Here is a 19,383-nt window from a genome sequence, read left to right on the forward strand (position 1 = left end):
GCAGGAATTATAGGGTGGTTCCAGTCATTGGCATAAAAAGTCTCTTTGCCAGTCAGATCACTAAATCTATCTGCTGTAATAACAACAACTGGTTACCATATAAACAGTGACTAAAAAATTTATGGAAAAAGTGCAAAAATGTAGCTTTCTCAAAAGACTTGTGCTAGTTTCGCTGTAGCTGTATCAAGGTATCTTGACTTAATCAGCAGTGAATCGCACTGTCATTTCCAGTGTCACCAAAAAATAAGTACACAGTGAAAACGCGTTTGGACTGACTTCTACCAATATTTGATATAGGATGCATTTATTTATTATTTATTTATGTGCAGTATTTGTATCCCCCATTTTCCTCATTTTTCTTCAGTAAAACCTTTATATGACCTCTGATGCAGGCAATCCGCTGAAACACAGGCTGTGTTGGGTCTGTCGGCCAATAAATACTGCTTCCTCATTCAAATGTTTTTCTAGGTATTGTCTCTCTTAATGCCACTTGTGGCCAACCACATTGAGCCTGCAAAGAGGTGGGAAAATGTGGGCTACGAATGCAACAAATACATAAATAATAATAGCAGATCTAAAAGAATGAAATAATCCAAAGAAACTGGGGGAGGATTTCAGTACTCTCAAATGAATAGCAGAAATAAGTATGAGGTAGATTTATTTATTTATTTATTGCACTTGTATCCCACATTTTCCCACCTGTTTGCAGGCTTAATATGGCTTACAAAAAACCTGTTATGGCATCGCCATACCAGGGTTAAAGAATACAATTGGTGTTACAAAAAGGTCAAGGAAAACAAGAGGATTTGTTCAAGCAGATATAGAAAGATACATTCTGAATAAAGGTGGATAGGTGTTGTGTAATAGTTTAGTTATGGGTTCTCGTGGTAGGCCTTGTTAAAGAGATGGGTTTTCAGAGATTTGCGGAAGTTAATTAATTCGTTGATCGTTTTCAGGTGAGTTGGAAGTGCATTCCACAGCTGCGTACTCATATAGTAAAAGCTGGTCCTGTATGATAGCTGTGCATGCATTGCCTCTTTCTTATGCAGATCTCTCCCATATATATTCATTGTAGATCTCCTGAAAATTCAACTGACCAGGTGTGTCCCGAGGATTGGGTTGAGAAGCACTGATTTAGATATTCAAGTTTGTAAGATGTATTCATGAAAATGACATGTTTTCTTGTGCATTTTCAGTGTCTCTGGACTGCCAGGAAGCCGTGATTGTCTATCAGCCTCACGTCATTACAGTTGGCGAGATAAAAACTCAAATTGAAGGTGCCGGTTTTACAGCATCTGTTAAAAACAAGCCAAAGCCTCTCAAACTGGGGGCCATTGATGTGGAGCGTCTGATGAACACACAAACCAAAGGCTCAGAGGAAGTACAGCAAAAAAGTCCCAACAATGTGAATCACTTAAAGACGGTAGTATTTGGGGTGGACGGAATGCATTGCAAATCCTGCGTTGCAAACATTGAAAGTATCGTTTCTGCTGTCCCCTGGGTCGCAAGTGTAAGTGTGTCCTTAGAGACGAGTTCTGCCACAGTGAAGTACAATTCAAAACTCCTCACACCAAGTGCTCTCAGAGAAGCCATAGAAGTAGTGTTGCCAGAAAAGTATAGGGTCCAGCTTTCTGGTGAGAGTGCAAATGTGGAACTTTACAACTCACAGAAGTCTGTAGCCACTTCTTTACTACCAAGTACTTCCTTGACCAATACGAGTCCAGAACCATTGACTCGCGTTACTGTTTTAAATATTGAAGGGATGACGTGCAATTCTTGTGTGCAAAGTATCAAGGGAGTCATTTCTCAAAAGCCAGGTGTGAAATCAATAGACGTATCTTTGGCCAATCACACTGGGACAATAGAATTTGAACCTGCACTAACTAACCCTGAAGCTTTAAGAGGCTTCATAGATGATATGGGATTTGAGGCTTCCTTGGCAGGTAAGTTGCAAACTACTATTTCTAACTTACTGTTTTGTAAGAAACTTGTTTGGTGTTACATGGAAAATATCTTTCAGTCTATTATTTCACTCTCAATAAGGTTATCAATAGAACTCAAACAAAATAAAACATGGAAAAGAAAATAAGATGATACCTTTTTTATTGGACATAACTTAATACATTTCTTGATTAGCTTTTGAAGGTTGCCCTTCTTCCTCAGATCGGAAATAAGCAAATGTGCTAGCTGACAGTGTATATAAGTGAAAACATTCAAGCATTACTATGACAGGGTGGGAGGATGGAGGTGGGTCGGAGGTATGCATGGGGACATCAAAGCATATCATTGATATTCTAACAGGATGGGTGTGGATAGGTGAGGGGTGGGGTGATCAACAGAGACATACAGCTTTATGGTTTATAATGGGCTAGGAACCCCAGGTCCTTGTTAAGTCCTTTCTGTCAGCTAGCACATTTGCTTATTTCCGATCTGACGAAGAAGGGCAACCTTCGAAAGCTAATCAAGAAATGTATTAAGTTATGTCCAATAAAAAAAGGTATCATCTTATTTTCTTTTCCATGTTTTATTTTGTTTGATTTCTATTGATAACCTTAAGAGTGGACTAACACGGCTACCACACTCCTCTACTCTCAATAAGCAAATCCTTTAGTATGATCAGGGCGGGATTAAAGAACAGGCAAATTTGGCATGTGCCTAGGGCTGAAATATTTACGAGAGGTACTCTAAGATGTGCTAATTCAGTGGCTCCCAAGGTATATTTTTGCCTTTATAAGAGAGGGATAGAGAGAGAGGAACAGTTTTGTTACCTCAGAGACAATCTTCTTTCATCAAAGAAATTGGGACATTTTTCCTGAAAACTTTTCAGCACAGCTCTGGAAGGTGACAGGAGGTTGGTGCAGGTCCCCTGGATCAGCATAGGGTCACCTTCTGTCTCTGGTGGCTGGAGGTTGGCATTATTTAATAAATGTAGTATTTTACTGTACCAGTTGTCAACTGTGATTCATAATGGTCAAATGATCTGTTCCGCCTTAAAGTACATGCAGGTTTTGATGAGGAGAAAAGTAGCAGGCTATGAGAAAGCAAGAAGAGAACCAGAAGCCTCATCTATATATATAAAAGGGCAACCCCAACGTTCTATGAAGCCTCCAGCCGGAAGTGTGAAGCGCCAGAGATATCTGGTTTCCCCATGAGTGAAGGAAAACAGCACAGCACGAAATCCCTCTCTCTAACAGTGAAGGACTCAGAGGGGGGAGGGGACAGAGACGCCCTCAATCTCTCTGTAACACAAACCCAGCACAGCAGGAAACTTAACACTGAAGGACTGGACTCGGAGGGGGGGAGGGGGAGGGAGAGAGGGCAGAGGGCAGGGACACTCCCACATGCGCACACTGAAGAAAACCTTGCTAGCCCCCGTTTCATTTGCATCAGAAACGGGGCTTTTTTACTAGTATACTATAAGCTGGACTGAGTAAAGGACAGACAGTTTTAACATGATGAATCACTTGACATAGGTACAATGAAAAGATACTTCTTTTATTACAAGAAATACAGCTTTAAGAAGGCTAAATTTTAAAGAGTAGAACAGTGCAAAAATGACTTCATAGATAAGATGTGCAAAAAATGATTCTTATTCACTTTGATGCAGTTTTTATTATCTGTCATTGCAATCTGAATAAGGCAGTCAAAATGTTCATTGCTTAATTACTTCTGGGTGACTGCTGTGCAAAAAGATTAAAACTTCTGTGTATTTAACAAATAATAGCAGTATAACCACTGTCTGTGAAGAGTAATTAAACATTTAAACTATACATTTCTTGGTGAAAGATGTTTTTGCTACAGATTTTCCCCAGGAGTACAGTAACAGTGCACCATAGCTAGGGAGTTAGGTTTCGGGCTTTCAGTGATTCCTATTTCAGCAATCCACTGAGTCCAAGGGGAGGCTCTGAGCTGCAGGCGGTTCTGACTTCTTGCAGCAATACAGCAGTGTCCATAGGTAGCAGTTCTGCTTAGGCTTGACAGATTGCCAAATGAAAATACATGAAGGGAGGTTAGGGCCTCTGGATTTCAATACTCTCTCTTAGCTCGTCTACCCCCATCTTATGCGCATTTGTTACCTCCCTCGGGTCTTCCTCAACTTATATCACACCACAGTCCTCCTCCAGGTTGTCTCCCTCCTACTCATTCCCTAAGCCCATCTCCCCCAGCCATATCTTTTCCACACATCCTCTTACCCTCTTGTTATCCCCAGCTCTTCCACCCCCACACACACACACCTCCCCAGCTCTCAAAACCTTGCACTGTTCTCAGAGTCTCACAGGAATTGCACGGGACTTCAGTATCACATTGATCACATGTTGGGAGGCTGCAACACCTGCTGAGTTTCAATCACAGCTCTGACTAGAGGTAAATTTTCCATGAAACAAGATAAATTCTGTATGCCAGGGGAATACTATGCAACTGTGCATGGCAGAATTTGTGCACAATTCACCCAGTAGTAGTCAATGTATTCCTTTGTATTTTTTTCACAGGTTATATGTACTGACTAAAAGTGATAGCACGGACATCGTCATGGTCAGGGATAACATTACAGAAATGATAAACACGACTCTCCTCTCCAACTTTGTCTGAATAAAATTGATGATTGGCTCCGTTGTCTGGTTTTGAATCCCAAGAAACGGTGACCTTGGCACTGATCTTTCCCTTCTACTGTTCTCGCCCTACGGGGCTCTCCTGTCCAGCTGGTGGACACCCTCAAGTATTTAGGGATCCATATCGACCCTGCTCTTATTTTTCATTTGCAGATTTTATTTATTATGTATTAGGATTTATTTACCGCCTTTTTGAAGGAATTCATTCAAGGCGGTGTACAATAAAAATAAATCAAACATGAGCAATAGGCAATTACAGCAGTAAAAACATTCAAATAACAATACAAAGTATGTCATAGTATACAACGTACAATGTCAACGTAATTTGTAATAGAACATTTTAATTGACAGTGTAGGATAAGAGCAAAGATGGAACATATAGATAGGTAAGAGTAAGATGAGTTAGAAAGTAAGGGGACGAATTTAAAGAAACTTGCACATGAGGTCAGAGAGACGGTTACATATAGATAGGTAAGAGAGTAGGGTGCCTCATGAAAGACTCCAGAGGAAACTGGAGAGTCATGGGATTGGAGGTAGGGTATTACTATGGATTAAGAGCTGGTTGAAGGATAGGAAGCAGAGAGTAGGAGTGAATGGTCAGTATTCTCAATGGAGAAAGGTACATAGTGGGATTCCACAGGGGTCTGTGCTGGGACCGCTGCTTTTTAACATATTTATAAATGACCTAGAGATGGGAGTAACTAGTGAGGTAATTAAATTCATAGATGACACAAAGTTATTCAGGGTCGTCAAGTTGCAGGAGGAGTGTGAAAGATTACAGGAGGACCTCGCGAGACTGGGGATTGGGCGTCCAAGTGGCAGATGAAGTTCAATGTTGACAAGTGCAAAGTGATGCATGTGGGTAAGAGGAACCCGAATTACAGCTATGTCATGCAAGGTTTCGCGTTAGGAGTCATTGTTGATAAAACGTTGAAAACTTCTGTTCAGTGTGCTGCGGCAGCTAAGAAAGCGCAAAGAATGTTGAGTATTAGGAAAGGGGTGGAAAACAAACACGAGGATGTTATAATGCTGTTGTATCGCTCCATGGTGCGACCGCACCTCGAATATTGTGTCCAATTCTGGTCGCCGCATCTCAAAAAAGATATAAAGGAATTGGAGACGGTGCAGAGAAGGGCGACGAAAATGATAAAAGGGATGGAACGACTTCCCTGTGAGGAAATGCTAAGACGGTTAGGGCTCTTCAGCTTGGAGAAAAGGCAGCTTAGGGGTGATATAATAGAAGTCTACAAGATAATGAGCAGAGTAGAGCGAACAGATGTGAAGCGTTTGTTTACACTTTCAAACAATAATAGAATCAGGGGACACATGATGAAGCTAGAATATGGTAGATTTAAAACAAAATAGGAGAAAGTTTTTCTTTACTCAGCGTGTAGTTGGACTCTGGAACTCGTTGCTGGAGAGTGTGGTGACAGCAGCTGGCCTTACAGAGTTTAAGGGGGGTTTGGACAGATTCCTGAGGGAAAAGTCCATTGAACATTATTAGATTTTTTTTTTTTTTGGGGGGGGGGGGGGGGGTTGCTGGGTTCTTGAAGCCTGGATTGGCCGCTGTCGGTGACAGGATGCTGGGCTTGATGGACCCTTGGTCTTTTCCCAGTATGGCAGTGCTTATGTGTTAAATGGTCAGTGTTCTCAATCGAGAAAAGTAGATAGTGGGGTTCCCAGGGATCTGTGCTGGGACCGCTGCTTTTTAGCATATTTATAAATGATCTAGAGATGGGAATAATAAGTGAGAGAGGCACTGTGATTGCTATCCCTCCTTACCTCTCATGCAGAACCTCTCTCCCTCCATCACCACACTCCTTCCTTGCCCCCCTCCTGATGCAGCACCTCTCTCCCTCATTCTCACACTTCACTAGTCCAGCACCTCTCCCTCATTCTCAAACTGTTCACCCCATGTCCCACCTTTAAACTTGTCTTTGAAGTCGCCCGCGAAAGGCCCTGCAACTTCCCTACTCCAGTGTCCCACCTCCCTTCTGATGCAATTTCCTGGTTTTTCCAGCAGGGCGGGATACAGTCAAGGGAGAGAAATTGTGTCGGGGGGGGGGGGGGGGCACCGGAGAAGGAAAGTCATTGGGGACTTCAGATACGAGTTTGAAGGTAGGATGGGGGGTGGCAGTTTGAGACTGAAGGGAGAGATGCTGGATCGTGGATGGGGAGGAGAGGGGAAGATATGCTGGACCAGGGAGAGTGAGAGAGAAGGCCAAAGGAAGGGGACTGATCCCCGAATGCATGTGAAGAGGGGTGCTCAACATGTGAGGGCAGCCAAATGTGTGTGACTTGGTATCTCTGTGTAGGGGATTCCCATGGCCCACCTGGAGAGCAGTCGCAGCACACCGGTTGAAAAACACTGCCAAGACATGATGCTGTTAATAGATCTTTTATTGACTGTGAGATTACTTTTCCAATTTCACCCGCTCTTCTCATTATGAGTGCGTCAGACATCTGTAGGCCTTTTATTTACTTTAGGATTGCATTTTTGTTATTGACATTAGCAAAAAGGATTTTTGCTGTAATAAAAAAAATATATATATTCTATGACAGCCTGTATACAGTGGGGGAAATAAGTATTTGATCCCTTGCTGATTTTGTAAGTTTGCCCACTGACAAAGACATGAGCAGCCCATAATTGAAGGGTAGGTTATTGGTAACAGTGAGAGATAGCACATCACAAATTAAATCCGGAAAATCACATTGTGGAAAGTATATGAATTTATTTGCATTCTGCAGAGGGAAATAAGTATTTGATCCCCCACCAACCAGTAAGAGATCTGGCCCCTACAGACCAGGTAGATGCTCCAAATCAACTCGTTACCTGCATGATAGACAGCTGTCGGCAATGGTCACCTGTATGAAAGACACCTGTCCACAGACTCAGTGAATCAGTCAGACTCTAACCTCTACAAAATGGCCAAGAGCAAGGAGCTGTCTAAGGATGTCAGGGACAAGATCATACACCTGCACAAGGCTGGAATGGGCTACAAAACCATCAGTAAGACGCTGGGCGAGAAGGAGACAACTGTTGGTGCCATAGTAAGAAAATGGAAGAAGTACAAAATGACTGTCAATCGACAAAGATCTGGGGCTCCACGCAAAATCTCACCTCGTGGGGTATCCTTGATCATGAGGAAGGTTAGAAATCAGCCTACAACTACAAGGGGGGAACTTGTCAATGATCTCAAGGCAGCTGGGACCACTGTCACCACGAAAACCATTGGTAACACATTACGACATAACGGATTGCAATCCTGCAGTGCCCGCAAGGTCCCCCTGCTCCGGAAGGCACATGTGACGGCCCGTCTGAAGTTTGCCAGTGAACACCTGGATGATGCCGAGAGTGATTGGGAGAAGGTGCTGTGGTCAGATGAGACAAAAATTGAGCTCTTTGGCATGAACTCAACTCGCCGTGTTTGGAGGAAGAGAAATGCTGCCTATGACCCAAAGAACACCGTCCCCACTGTCAAGCATGGAGGTGGAAATGTTATGTTTTGGGGGTGTTTCTCTGCTAAGGGCACAGGACTACTTCACCGCATCAATGGGAGAATGGATGGGGCCATGTACCGTACAATTCTGAGTGACAACCTCCTTCCCTCCGCCAGGGCCTTAAAAATGGGTCGTGGCTGGGTCTTCCAGAACGACAATGACCCAAAACATACAGCCAAGGCAACAAAGGAGTGGCTCAGGAAGAAGCACATTAGGGTCATGGAGTGGCCTAGCCAGTCACCAGACCTTAATCCCATTGAAAACTTATGGAGGGAGCTGAAGATGCGAGTTGCCAAGCGACAGCCCAGAACTCTTAATGATTTAGAGATGATCTGCAAAGAGGAGTGGACCAAAATTCCTCCTGACATGTGTGCAAACCTCATCATCAACTACAGAAGACGTCTGACCGCTGTGCTTGCCAACAAGGGTTTTGCCACCAAGTATTAGGTCTTGTTTGCCAGAGGGATTAAATACTTATTTCCCTCTGCAGAATGCAAATAAATTCATATACTTTCCACAATGTGATTTTCCGGATTTAATTTGTGATGTGCTATCTCTCACTGTTACCAATAACCTACCCTTCAATTATGGGCTGCTCATGTCTTTGTCAGTGGGCAAACTTACAAAATCAGCAAGGGATCAAATACTTATTTCCCCCACTGTAAGTAAATGCCTTTCTGTGCTAGTATCCATGCAATTTCAAAATGTGCCTCTGTCAAACTCTGTGCATTGGATGCCAATTTTTGTATTATTTTTTGCAGGCCTTTTACAAGTGCAACAAGTCATTCAATTTTACTTTTTCTCATGTTACTACCAGTTGGATAATTTGTTGAGTTCTATATGCGTTATTTAATGATGAACTAAACTGCTGCACTTTAAATCAGGACATGGCTTTTTGACAAATCAAACAGGCCTCATACGTGCATCATTAAGCACAAAGACACACATTGGGCCACTCTTTTTGAAATTGTCTTTATCTTCCAATACAGCCCTTATACCGCTAAATCCCCAAATAATGGGTCCTGTGGAGTTGGCCATCAGAGGATCATGGCGATCTGCTTCTTCAGCCAAATTATTTAGTTTGGTGTTTGAGTAGATGTACAAGTTGCGATTTTGATATATTGCTGGGCTGAATAAGTGTGACCACTTTGAGAGTGGTGGTTATATGTTAGCAGCCATAAATTATTCATCAGATTTTAAACTGAAATGCAAGAAGAGTTTAAGTTTATACGGTACTGAGCTCATATACTTTAATGTAACATAATACGTTGGAGACCTTGTTTAATTTTGAGCAACCTTTGTTTGTTTGAACTTTTGGGGAGCAGTGCAGTAGCCATAATTTGTAAAACAGGTACGGTTGCCCATAGGCTTATATTTACAAGCCGTTATAAGCCATTCATAGCAACTGGAACGGCATCATACGTTGGCTCAGGCTTATGTTTACAAACCGTTCATAACAGCCGGAATGGCGTCACATGCTGGCTGGTAGAGTTTCTGAGGTTTCTTCCTGCCCCCATTTCTCTGTTTTGAAGAAGCACAAAATCATTTATGCAGAACATATTTTCTAATATTTGCTTTTGAGCAGTAGTTCTGTTGTATTTGGATAGCGTTTGCAGTTCTAGTCCTGCCAGCTTGAAACAAATTGTGCCAATGTTATTCTTCATCTCTAAGCTGGTCAAATAAGGACAGTTTTTCTCGTGATCCCCAAATAATTCTTGAAAGGGATAAACAGAAACTGCAGCATCTGAAAAGTTGTAAGCAATTATTGAAACAGAAATAAGGAACCCATTGCGATGGAGCCTCAAAAAAAACAGAAATTTAGCTTTCTCATACTGATCTGCGTGAGGAGGTAAAGTGGTCTGTGTATTTTTTAAGAGAGCAGTAGTATCAGTGGAATCGTTGTAGTGTTTATCTCTGGCTGCAGGGTTATTCCAGGGCTGTAGTTCATTTTAGTTTCCAACAGTTTTTATTGATGAAGCACAAAAATAGTGTTTACATATTGAAAGTATCAGTACAATCAACCAACAAACACTAGGTACGATAATTGTCCAATATTACGCATCTTCATTAATCTTTTAACTTTATCCCCCCCCCCCCCTTTTTGTTACTGATAATTGACATTTTATTCAACAGGGTCTATTAACAACAATTTAACAACAACTCCTTTCCCCCATGCTCTTTCATTCTACCAATTGGCATCATATATTCAAATGCATTAACCCCCGAAATATAACCACTTTCAGATGTCAGCTTTACATTACACAAACAAAAGCATTGAACCTAAAGACAAGCAAAGATGTGGGGTCTTACTCCCCTCCGTACCCCCCTCCACTGGAGGCTGACAGCCCAATAGAATGCACATAGGCAGCCGTTTAACCGTCTTCCCTCCTATCCTTTCTAAGAGCTTGACTATCCTAGTCCAGAAAGCTGTTATAGCTGAGCATTTCCAGAAAGCATGGTAGAAGTTATTATATAGCGCTCCACAGCGTCTACATTGGGCCGATTCTATATACCCCATTTGATGCATCCGAGACTGAGAGGTGTATGCCCTATATATCACTCTGACCTGGCATTCTCGAAGGTTTGCGTTTTGCGTCCATTTCAAAACTCCTCTCCAACCTTTCAACAAATCTCTCGAAGTGAGGGCTGTAGTTCATTTTAAGTGAAATATTTGGAATAAACTGTCAGTGAGACGGTGAATCTTCATTTTTTTTCACCTTCTTTAGGACTTCACTGCATCATTTATAATATTATTATTATTATTATTATTATTACATTTGTATCCCACATTATCCCACCTCTTTGCAGGCTCAATGTGGCTTACAATTCATTATGGATACTGGAAATAGAAAAGAATATACATTTGGTTTTACAGCAAGATTTGGGTATATGATGGTGAAATACATAGCCATGGACATAGAAAAGATTATGCATTTGATTTGCGGAAGTTTTGGTTACATGTTGGAATACATGATGGTATTAAAGCCATAGATATAGGTACATGATAGTATAGAGGCAAAAGATGTAAGGAACATTCTTAGATATCTTAAAGAAAGTGGAGTTCCTTATGATATATTTTGTCGAAGAGATAAGTTTTCAGGAGTTTGCAGAATTTGGTCATTTCACAGACCGATTTCAGGTTACGTGGCAGTGTGTTCCAGAGTTGTGTGCTTGTATAGGAAAAGGTTGATGCTTGCATTGATTTGTATTTCAAGCCTTTACATTTGGGAGGATGAAGATTGAGGAATGTTCGGGAGGATTTTTCTGCATTTCTGGGTGGAAGTTCTATTAGGTCCAACATGTATGTGTTAAGTTTTGAGAAATAAATGGGCTTCTATTTTTGCTGGAATTGGTTAAGTTCTTTTTTTTTTTTTTTTTTTTTTTAATTAACACTATAATGCCATCAGTGCTTGGCTATTATATCAGACAGGCAATGAAAAATGCAGCCGTTGATAAATTAGGTGCTCTTCCTTCTGTTGCCAACAATAAATCTGTTTGTTCTAAGAGCATAAGCAATACTTGGAAGAAGATGCACATAGCCTGATATTCAAGAAACGTCTTCCGCTGTACAGAATGGAGAGTTTGTTTACAGATCATTCTGGCATAACGGTCGTTCACAACCGCGCCAAGACCAGTATCGTCTTAGGCTTCGATCCATCTAACTGCCAGTTTCACAAACTAAAATCTCCTGGAGCAACTGGGCTCCCAGCCGCAGGTGACTTTTTTTTGCAGTTTGTGTTAAGTAGCTGCTACCTGCTTGTTTCAAAAATCCTTTCCTTTCCTGGTCATTTTTTTGTTCCTTTGTGCTCCCTCCCTTTTTTTCATCATACAGTTGCCTGCTAACCCACTGCTAGAGATTGGCAAGACATAAAATTCATGTATCAAGCTAAACCAAGAATGTTTTTTAGTATGAAAATGAAATGGCTGCAGCTCCATTCAGTATTGGAAAATGATAATGCTTGGTTCTTCTTGAGCCTTCCTCTGGACACAACTGCAGCATCACAGTTTATCGTACCTGAAAAATATTATAAACTACTGTCAGCTAAAATTGGGAAGGCTGTCTAGAAATACTGCATGCTTATTAAACTAGCAGAAAGAGCCCATCACAAAATGGTGGGTGAAAACCTCCTCAGCATTGTACCGTACGGTAATGGAATTAAAAAAAATGTGTGGGATAAACATAAAAGAATCCTGTTCAGAAGGAAGGGATCCTACTACTACTACTACTTAACATTTCTACAGCGCTACTAGGGTTACGCAGCGCTGTACAATTTAACAAAGAGAGACAGTCCCTGCTCAAAGAGCTTACAATCTAATAGACAAGTGAACGGTCGGTCCGATAGGGGCAGTCAAATTGGGGCAGTCTGGATTCACTGAACGGTAAGGGTTAGGTGCCGAACGCAGCATTGAAGAGGTGGGCTTTAAGCAAAGACTTGAAGACGGGCAGGGAGGGGGCTTGGCGTAAGGGTTCAGGAAGGTTGTTCCAAGCATAGGGTGAGGCGAGGCAGAATGAGCGGAGCCTGGAGTTGGCGGTGGTGGAGAAGGGTACTGAGAGGAGGGATTTATCCTGTGAACCGAGGTTACGGGCGGGAACATAAGGGGAGATGAGGGTAGAAAGATAGTGAGGGGCAGCAGACTGAGTGCATTTGTAGGTAAGAAGGAGAAGCTTGAATTGATCTTCAGAAGCTTAGCGGAGATTGGGTGGCAGAGCCGGTGGTGGGAGGCGGGGATAGTGGGTGGGAGATGTAAAGATCCCTGCGGCATTCCACTGTTCACCCTCCTTCACTGAGAAAAATGGCCATTTAACTGTACCCTCTGTTTTCTGACCAATAACCAATTCCTAGTCCACTACAAAACATTGTCTCCTATCCCATGACTTTTTCATTTTCTCAGGAGTCTCTCATGAGGGACTTTTGTCAAATGCTTTCTGAAAACCTAGATACACTTGAGGTAGTGTATCAAGATTTTCAAGTGGCTCACCTTTTATCCACATATTTTTTTCATGCCTTCAAAGAAATGAAGCAAATTGGTGAGGCAAGACTTCCCTTGGCTGAATTCATGCTGACTGACTCTGTCCCATTAAACCATGTTTTGTCTATGTGCTCAGCACTTTTATTCTTTACTAGCCATTGAGCCCGTTAAAACGGGCTAGTGGGTCACCGCTGCCAGTACCCCCCCCCCCCCCCGAGTCGCCAACGCCGCCGCCACCCCTCCACCCGGCCCATCTCTTCGCTATTCAACTTACATCTCTGCAGCAGGCAGATCAGCTGAGCTCCCATCGGCCTTCCTTCTCTGCCTGTGTCCCGCACTCATGTAACGTAACGTCGGCAAGGGCGGGACACAGGCAGGGAAGGAAGGCCAACGGCAGCTCAGCTGATCTACCTGCTGTGGAGATGTAAGTTCAATAGCGAAGAGACGGGCCGGATGGAGGGGTGGCGGCAGCGGCGATTCGGGGGGGGGCACCAGTAGCGGCAACCGCGGGGGGGGGGGGGAGCGGTGGCGACCTCGGCGGTTCCCTCCCCTTCGCGCAGTTTCCCTCTCTGTCCTGCCCCCCCATCATCATGTATTGACGCGGGGGCGGGACAGAGAGGGAAGTCTCTACTGCGCATTTGCGAGTGAGTACGGTCACTCGCCATTTATATGTTTGATAATACACTTGTTCTATTGGTTTATAATTGTTGTGGTATTAAACCCCACACCTTTTGTTTCTATTTGGTATTTTTATGAAAATACCAAAATGTCCTTTTTTGATATTGGATATGTAAACCACTATGATATGTATAACAAACGGCAGTATATTTTTCTCGTGCATACTGGTATATAGGAACTTCCACCCTTTTTGTTTTTTTAATTCTTTATTTATAATTTCCATTTTAAAATCACAACATTCAGAAGTGAGAAGAAAAATAGCAACATATTATCTAGGAAGTAAAAAATATTGGAAATAAAAAGTTATTAGTTTGTCCTCAGTATTAAAGGGGATGGGTTACTACTGAAAAATATTCACAAGCAAATCAAGTCATAATACATTCCAAATTCTGGGGTTATTCTACAGTTGATATCAGCAGTTATACCTGAGGAGTTGCATTCAAAGTTTTCATACCTTTTTTTTTTTGTTACATTTGTACCCCGCGCTTTCCCACTCATGGCAGGCTCAATGCGGCTTACATGGGGCAATGGAGGGTTAAGTGACTTGCCCAGAGTCACAAGGAGCTGCCTGTGCCTGAAGTGGGAATCAAACTCAGTTCCTCAGTTCCCCAGGACCAAAGTCCACCACCCTAACCACTAGGCCACTCCTCCACTGTTGCTACTATTTGAGATTCTACATGGAATGTTGCTATTCCACTAGCAACATTCCATGTAGAAGTCGGCCCTTGCAGATCACCAATGTGGCCGCGCAGGTACTGCTTCTGTGAGTCTGACGTCCTGCACATACGTCAGACTCACAGAAACAGAAGCCTGCGCAACCTTGTACATGGAATGTTGCTAATGGAATAGCAACATTCCATGTAGAATCTCCAATAGTAGCAACATTCCATGTAGAATCTCCAATAGTAGCAACATTCCATGTAGAATCTCCAATAGTATCTATTTTACTTTTGTTACATTTGTACCTCGCGCTTTCCCACTCATGGCAGGCTCAATGCGGCTTACATGGGGCAATGGAGGGTGAAGTGACTTGCCCAGAGTCACAAGGAGCAGCCTGTGCCTGAAGTGGGAATCGAACTCAGTTCCTCAGTTCCCCAGGACCAAAGTCCACCACCCCAACCACTAGGCCACTCCTCCACTCTATGTATATCAAAAACTCTTAAGAGCTCTTTGGGGTAAAAAAAAAAAAATGATTTACCCTCAAAAAGAACAGAACAATTACAGGGAATTTTTAACAAAAAGCTCACACCAAGCACAAGTGTTCAAGGCGTAATGGCCAAGAACTCTTGTCTTCTTTTCTGCGTTTTTCTTGATAAGTCAGGAAAAACATGATCCCAAAAACTGCCCTTGCTATACTTGAAGAATAAGCGCAATACAAGGTCATGGTCCATTTCCAATGCAAATGTCACTACCAAAGTCATTCCAAAAAATTGGTCTCATCCAGTGTCTTAGTCATCTTCCTGATCACCTACTTACACCCTTTTCAATTAATAATTTCAGGTTGTGTTTCTCAGGGAGGGAAGGAAGGAACTTAGAGGAAAGGGAGGTTTATAGGTTTCAAGCAGAAACATTGCTGTTGTTATTGTTACCATTGGTTCTTAGCTGTTATGGAATATTTTGGTATGATCTACATTGTTAATGATACACTTATTTCCTGTAATAAAAATATCTCACCATACTGGTATATAGGTGTCAAAAATGCCTTTATAAAATTACCTGTATAGGAGGCATTTCTAGAAATGGAGCTTGCTTATTGCCAATTCTAGAACAGCTTCAGGGCCCCCCCAAACCATTCTAGAATATTTGCATAAAGGCACATTGGTGCGTTGAAACTTAGGCAAACCCACTTACAGCAGGTCAATGACTGGTGTAAGTTGGCGCACCTAAATGCTCTGTACGGTGTGAGCAACTGATAGTGTTGTGTAGGTTACACACATTGCATGGAAACACACCCATGTTCTACCCAATTGTATTCCCCCCTTTCATTTATGTACCAAGCGAGATTAGCACCTTGCACTTGTGTGCATAAATGCCAGTTATTGGTGCTACTGACTCATGCAAGTGCTAGTCAAACATATAAACGGCAAGTGCGCAGTAGAGACTTCCCTCGCTGTCCCGCCCTCGCGTCAAGACGTGATAACGTCAGAGGGCGGAACAGAGAGGGAAACGGAGTCGGAGTCACCATTGTAGGACGCTGCCGCCTGGAAATGAACATCGCACGCACCAACCCCTCCCCCCCCATCCGTGCCGCCGCTCCCGCCGTCCTCCGTATAGGACCCCCTGCACTGACCCGACAGCGCCTCTCACCTCCGTGTGGAAGCACTGCAGGCAGCAGCAGAGCGATCTACTCCTGCCTGCAGCGCTTTCACATGAAGGTGAGAGGTGCTGTCAGGTCAGTGCAGGGGGGAGGGAGCAGCCGCGACGAGGGTAGCTGGAAATCTCGGCCATTTTAATGGGCTTAATGGCTAGTATTCTATAACCTATGATGTGTTTGGCACCTTACATTAGGAACCAGCTGATAGAATTGCTTTTATAGTGTACAGGCTGAAAAGAATTCTCCCAAGCCTTTGATACAAAGGTTGACTGACTTGACTGTATACACCATTATGCACCTGGACTAGCTTGCTAACTTAGACCAGTTGCTTATATCTTGTTTAACTGTACAAAGAACTTGCCTAGAGTTTAGCCACTCATCTATTTATCACAACTGACTCTGTACCACTTGTCTTGTCCCCATCTATATACCTGCACTTGGCCCCTCAGCTACATGGTAAGCTGTATTTGTAGAAAAGCATTGCATCATATCTATATTATTTATATGTTTTAATGTGTGCTTATTAGATGTTTCATTAGTATAGTATTATGCTGACTTCGTATTATAGCTCTATTATTTGCATTTCAGTGCTGTTAAATGTGTATATTTTTGATACTGTTTCATGGTGGTCCTTTTATTTGGTTTTAATTTGCTATTTTCAAATTTACCTCATTTATTTGTTTATATTTGGTCATTTTTTACTTTATTATACTGTTAACAAAATTGTTTGTTTTATTGTTAAACTATACCTTCTATATGTTGCTGTGAGTGAGTCTTCTCTCTCATAAAGGTGGGTAAAAAAAATCCCAATAAATAAATAGATTTTTCTTGCAGAAGTCTTGGCAACTAGCAGCTAGTTACATGCTTTCTGCTTCACTTGTGCAGCAGACAGATAAACCAGACCAACATAAGTAAACAGTGGATAGGTTATTGTTATTTTAGGATGTCCCACATCCATAGAGCTGTAATGTATGCTTCAGCTGAACTGCTTGTTTACTCTGCCTCACTGATAGCCATTTATAATAGTTCAGAGTTTACCAGGCTTCTCCTTGTGTTATAGAAACTGTAGGTGAGAAACTACAGATAAGTCATACTGCAAAATGCACAAAGAAGAAATTCCTGATTGACCAGGGTCCTTATTAACCAGATGAGAGGACTATTTATTGGGATTCTGTTGAAGGGCGGATTTTGTGTCTTGGAAGGCAGGGCGTCTCAAAATAGATCCAAACCTAATTTTCAGGTTTTCCCACTACATCAAAAGAGTTTTAATTCAGTTGGTGTTTTCCAGTTTTGAATTTCAACATTGTATACTGTATTAGAAGAGGAAGAGGGAATCTGATTTTAGAACAGGTGCGGTACTGCACATTCTGCTGTTTACTTCTTTCATATTTGTCTACCAGCTAAAAGAACAGGATAACAGATTTTTAGACCATGCTGGATAATTTTAAAGGGAAAATATCCTCGTTTCACAATTGCTAGATCATTCCAACATTGTTTTTTGTTGTCAATTCTTTTGAAGCATTGTCTTATTTTGCTCTGTTTTTTGAATGAGATGTCTGCATTTTGGTTCCCCACTTTCGTCCATTTCGGAATTCATTGATCTGTTTTGATTTCTTCTCAGTTATTCAGGTGTTAGCTTTATTTCCTCTGCTGTTTGCATTCTCCCCTATCTGGCAGCCTTAACTCTAGCAGTAGTACCATGAGACAATTGCTAGGGGTCGACGACAGCCATTTTGACAGACGGAACTGTTGGAGCAGAAGCAAATGGGAACATAGTAACATGGTAGATGATGGCAGAAAAAGACCTGCACGGTCCATCCAGGCTGCCCAACAAGATAAACTCCATATGTGCTACTTTTTGTGTACCTTACCTTGATTTGTATCTGCCATTTTCAGGGCACAGACCGTAGAAGTCTGCCCAGCACTAGCCCCGCCTCCCAACCACCAGCCCCGCTCCCAACCACCGGCTCTGCCACCCAATCTGGGCTAAGCTTCTGAGGATCCCTTCCTTCCGAACAGGATTCCTTTATGATTATCCCATGCGTGTTTGAATTCCGTTATCGTTTTCATCTCCACCACCACCTCACGTGAGAAGGCATTCCAAGTATCCACCACTCTCTCCGTGAAAAAATACTTCCTGACTTTTTTTTTTTTTACATTTGTACCCCACGCTTTCCCACTCATGGCAGGCTCAATGCGGCAGGCAATGGAGGGTTAAGTGACTTGCCCAGAGTCACAAGGAGCTGCCTGTGCTGGGAATCGAACTCAGTTCCTCAGGATCAAAGTCCACCACCCTAACCACTAGGCCACTCCTCCTCCATTTTTCTTGAGTCTGCCCCCCTTCAATCTCATTTCATGTCCTCTCGTTCTACCGCCTTCCCATCTACGGAAAAGGTTCGTTTGCGGATTAATACCTTTCAAATATGGAACTGCTTCTTCCTCCACATCCTGCAGCCCCCTTGGGTGTGTTGAGGCCAGTAAATGGAGGCATAGGGCAGGGATGGCTCAGCCCATTGTTTTAGTTTGGTTTTTTTTTATTCGAATGGATGGGCTCTAGGGTATTGTCTTTGTCAATTATGCCCTGATTTGGGCTTAGGAAAGTGACACGAGACCATTAGGGACTTGTGATCCCCCAGAAAGGATCTAGCGGGGTTCTTTTAATTGTATTTATATGCTCTGCATTGGGAATGGTGAGTTCCTGTGGCCTTTCAGGGAGGAGCAGAAAATCTACAATACAGGCTGTGAGGTTCATTTAAATTGTAGCCACTGTCATGCAAAATGCGGGCTTAAGTTTTTGCATGTTACTGCTCCTAGGAATGTGCAAAGTTCCCTTCCGTGGCAAAGTGCAAAGAAATTATTGTGAAATTTAGACGTGGAATGCTGTGGGCAAGTCTCCCTTTCTTAAAGAACACCCGTATCTCCTTTGGCCTTTCATTTTAGATGGGCAGTCCCATTTTAGGATGCAGAAGTTGAAATTGAGGCGTCCAAATCTCAAGTTTCAGTACTATTTTTAGAACAGAATCTGCTGACGTAGAGGATGTTTTGAAAGACAGGAAAAATGGACATTTACATGCTGATTGCGGGCAGCATAAACATCCATTTTAGAGAAAAAAAAAAGGGCAAACATTTCCAGCATAGCAACATAAACGTATGTGTCAGTTTAGAAATAGAAATGTGTGTTATCCTGATGCTGTCACAGAGACTGGTATCCCTTGCCAGTTTCATTGGGGGAAGGGGGGAGGATTAAGGGGCAACTTCTCCTAATCCCTCCAGTGGAGTGGTGCTCAATAGCAGCTGTTTACCAAATCC

The 19,383-nt window shown here is 42.5% G+C and overlaps 1 protein-coding gene across 3 annotated transcripts in view; it reads left to right on the forward strand.

Annotated features, from left to right (window-relative positions):
- The window catches only part of ATP7A (ATPase copper transporting alpha), a 179,282-nt gene that overhangs the window by 68,175 nt on the left and 91,724 nt on the right, over positions 1-19,383 (forward strand). For all 3 annotated transcript variants that reach the window (XM_030210064.1, XM_030210065.1, XM_030210066.1), the window contains exon 4: positions 1,197-1,943. In XM_030210064.1, the coding sequence (XP_030065924.1) occupies positions 1,197-1,943 (747 nt within the window). The remainder of the gene's footprint in view (positions 1-1,196; positions 1,944-19,383) is intronic.

This window comes from Microcaecilia unicolor, chromosome 7 (genome assembly GCF_901765095.1).
Source record: "Microcaecilia unicolor chromosome 7, aMicUni1.1, whole genome shotgun sequence".
In the NCBI taxonomy this organism is placed as follows: Eukaryota; Metazoa; Chordata; class Amphibia; order Gymnophiona; family Siphonopidae; genus Microcaecilia; species Microcaecilia unicolor.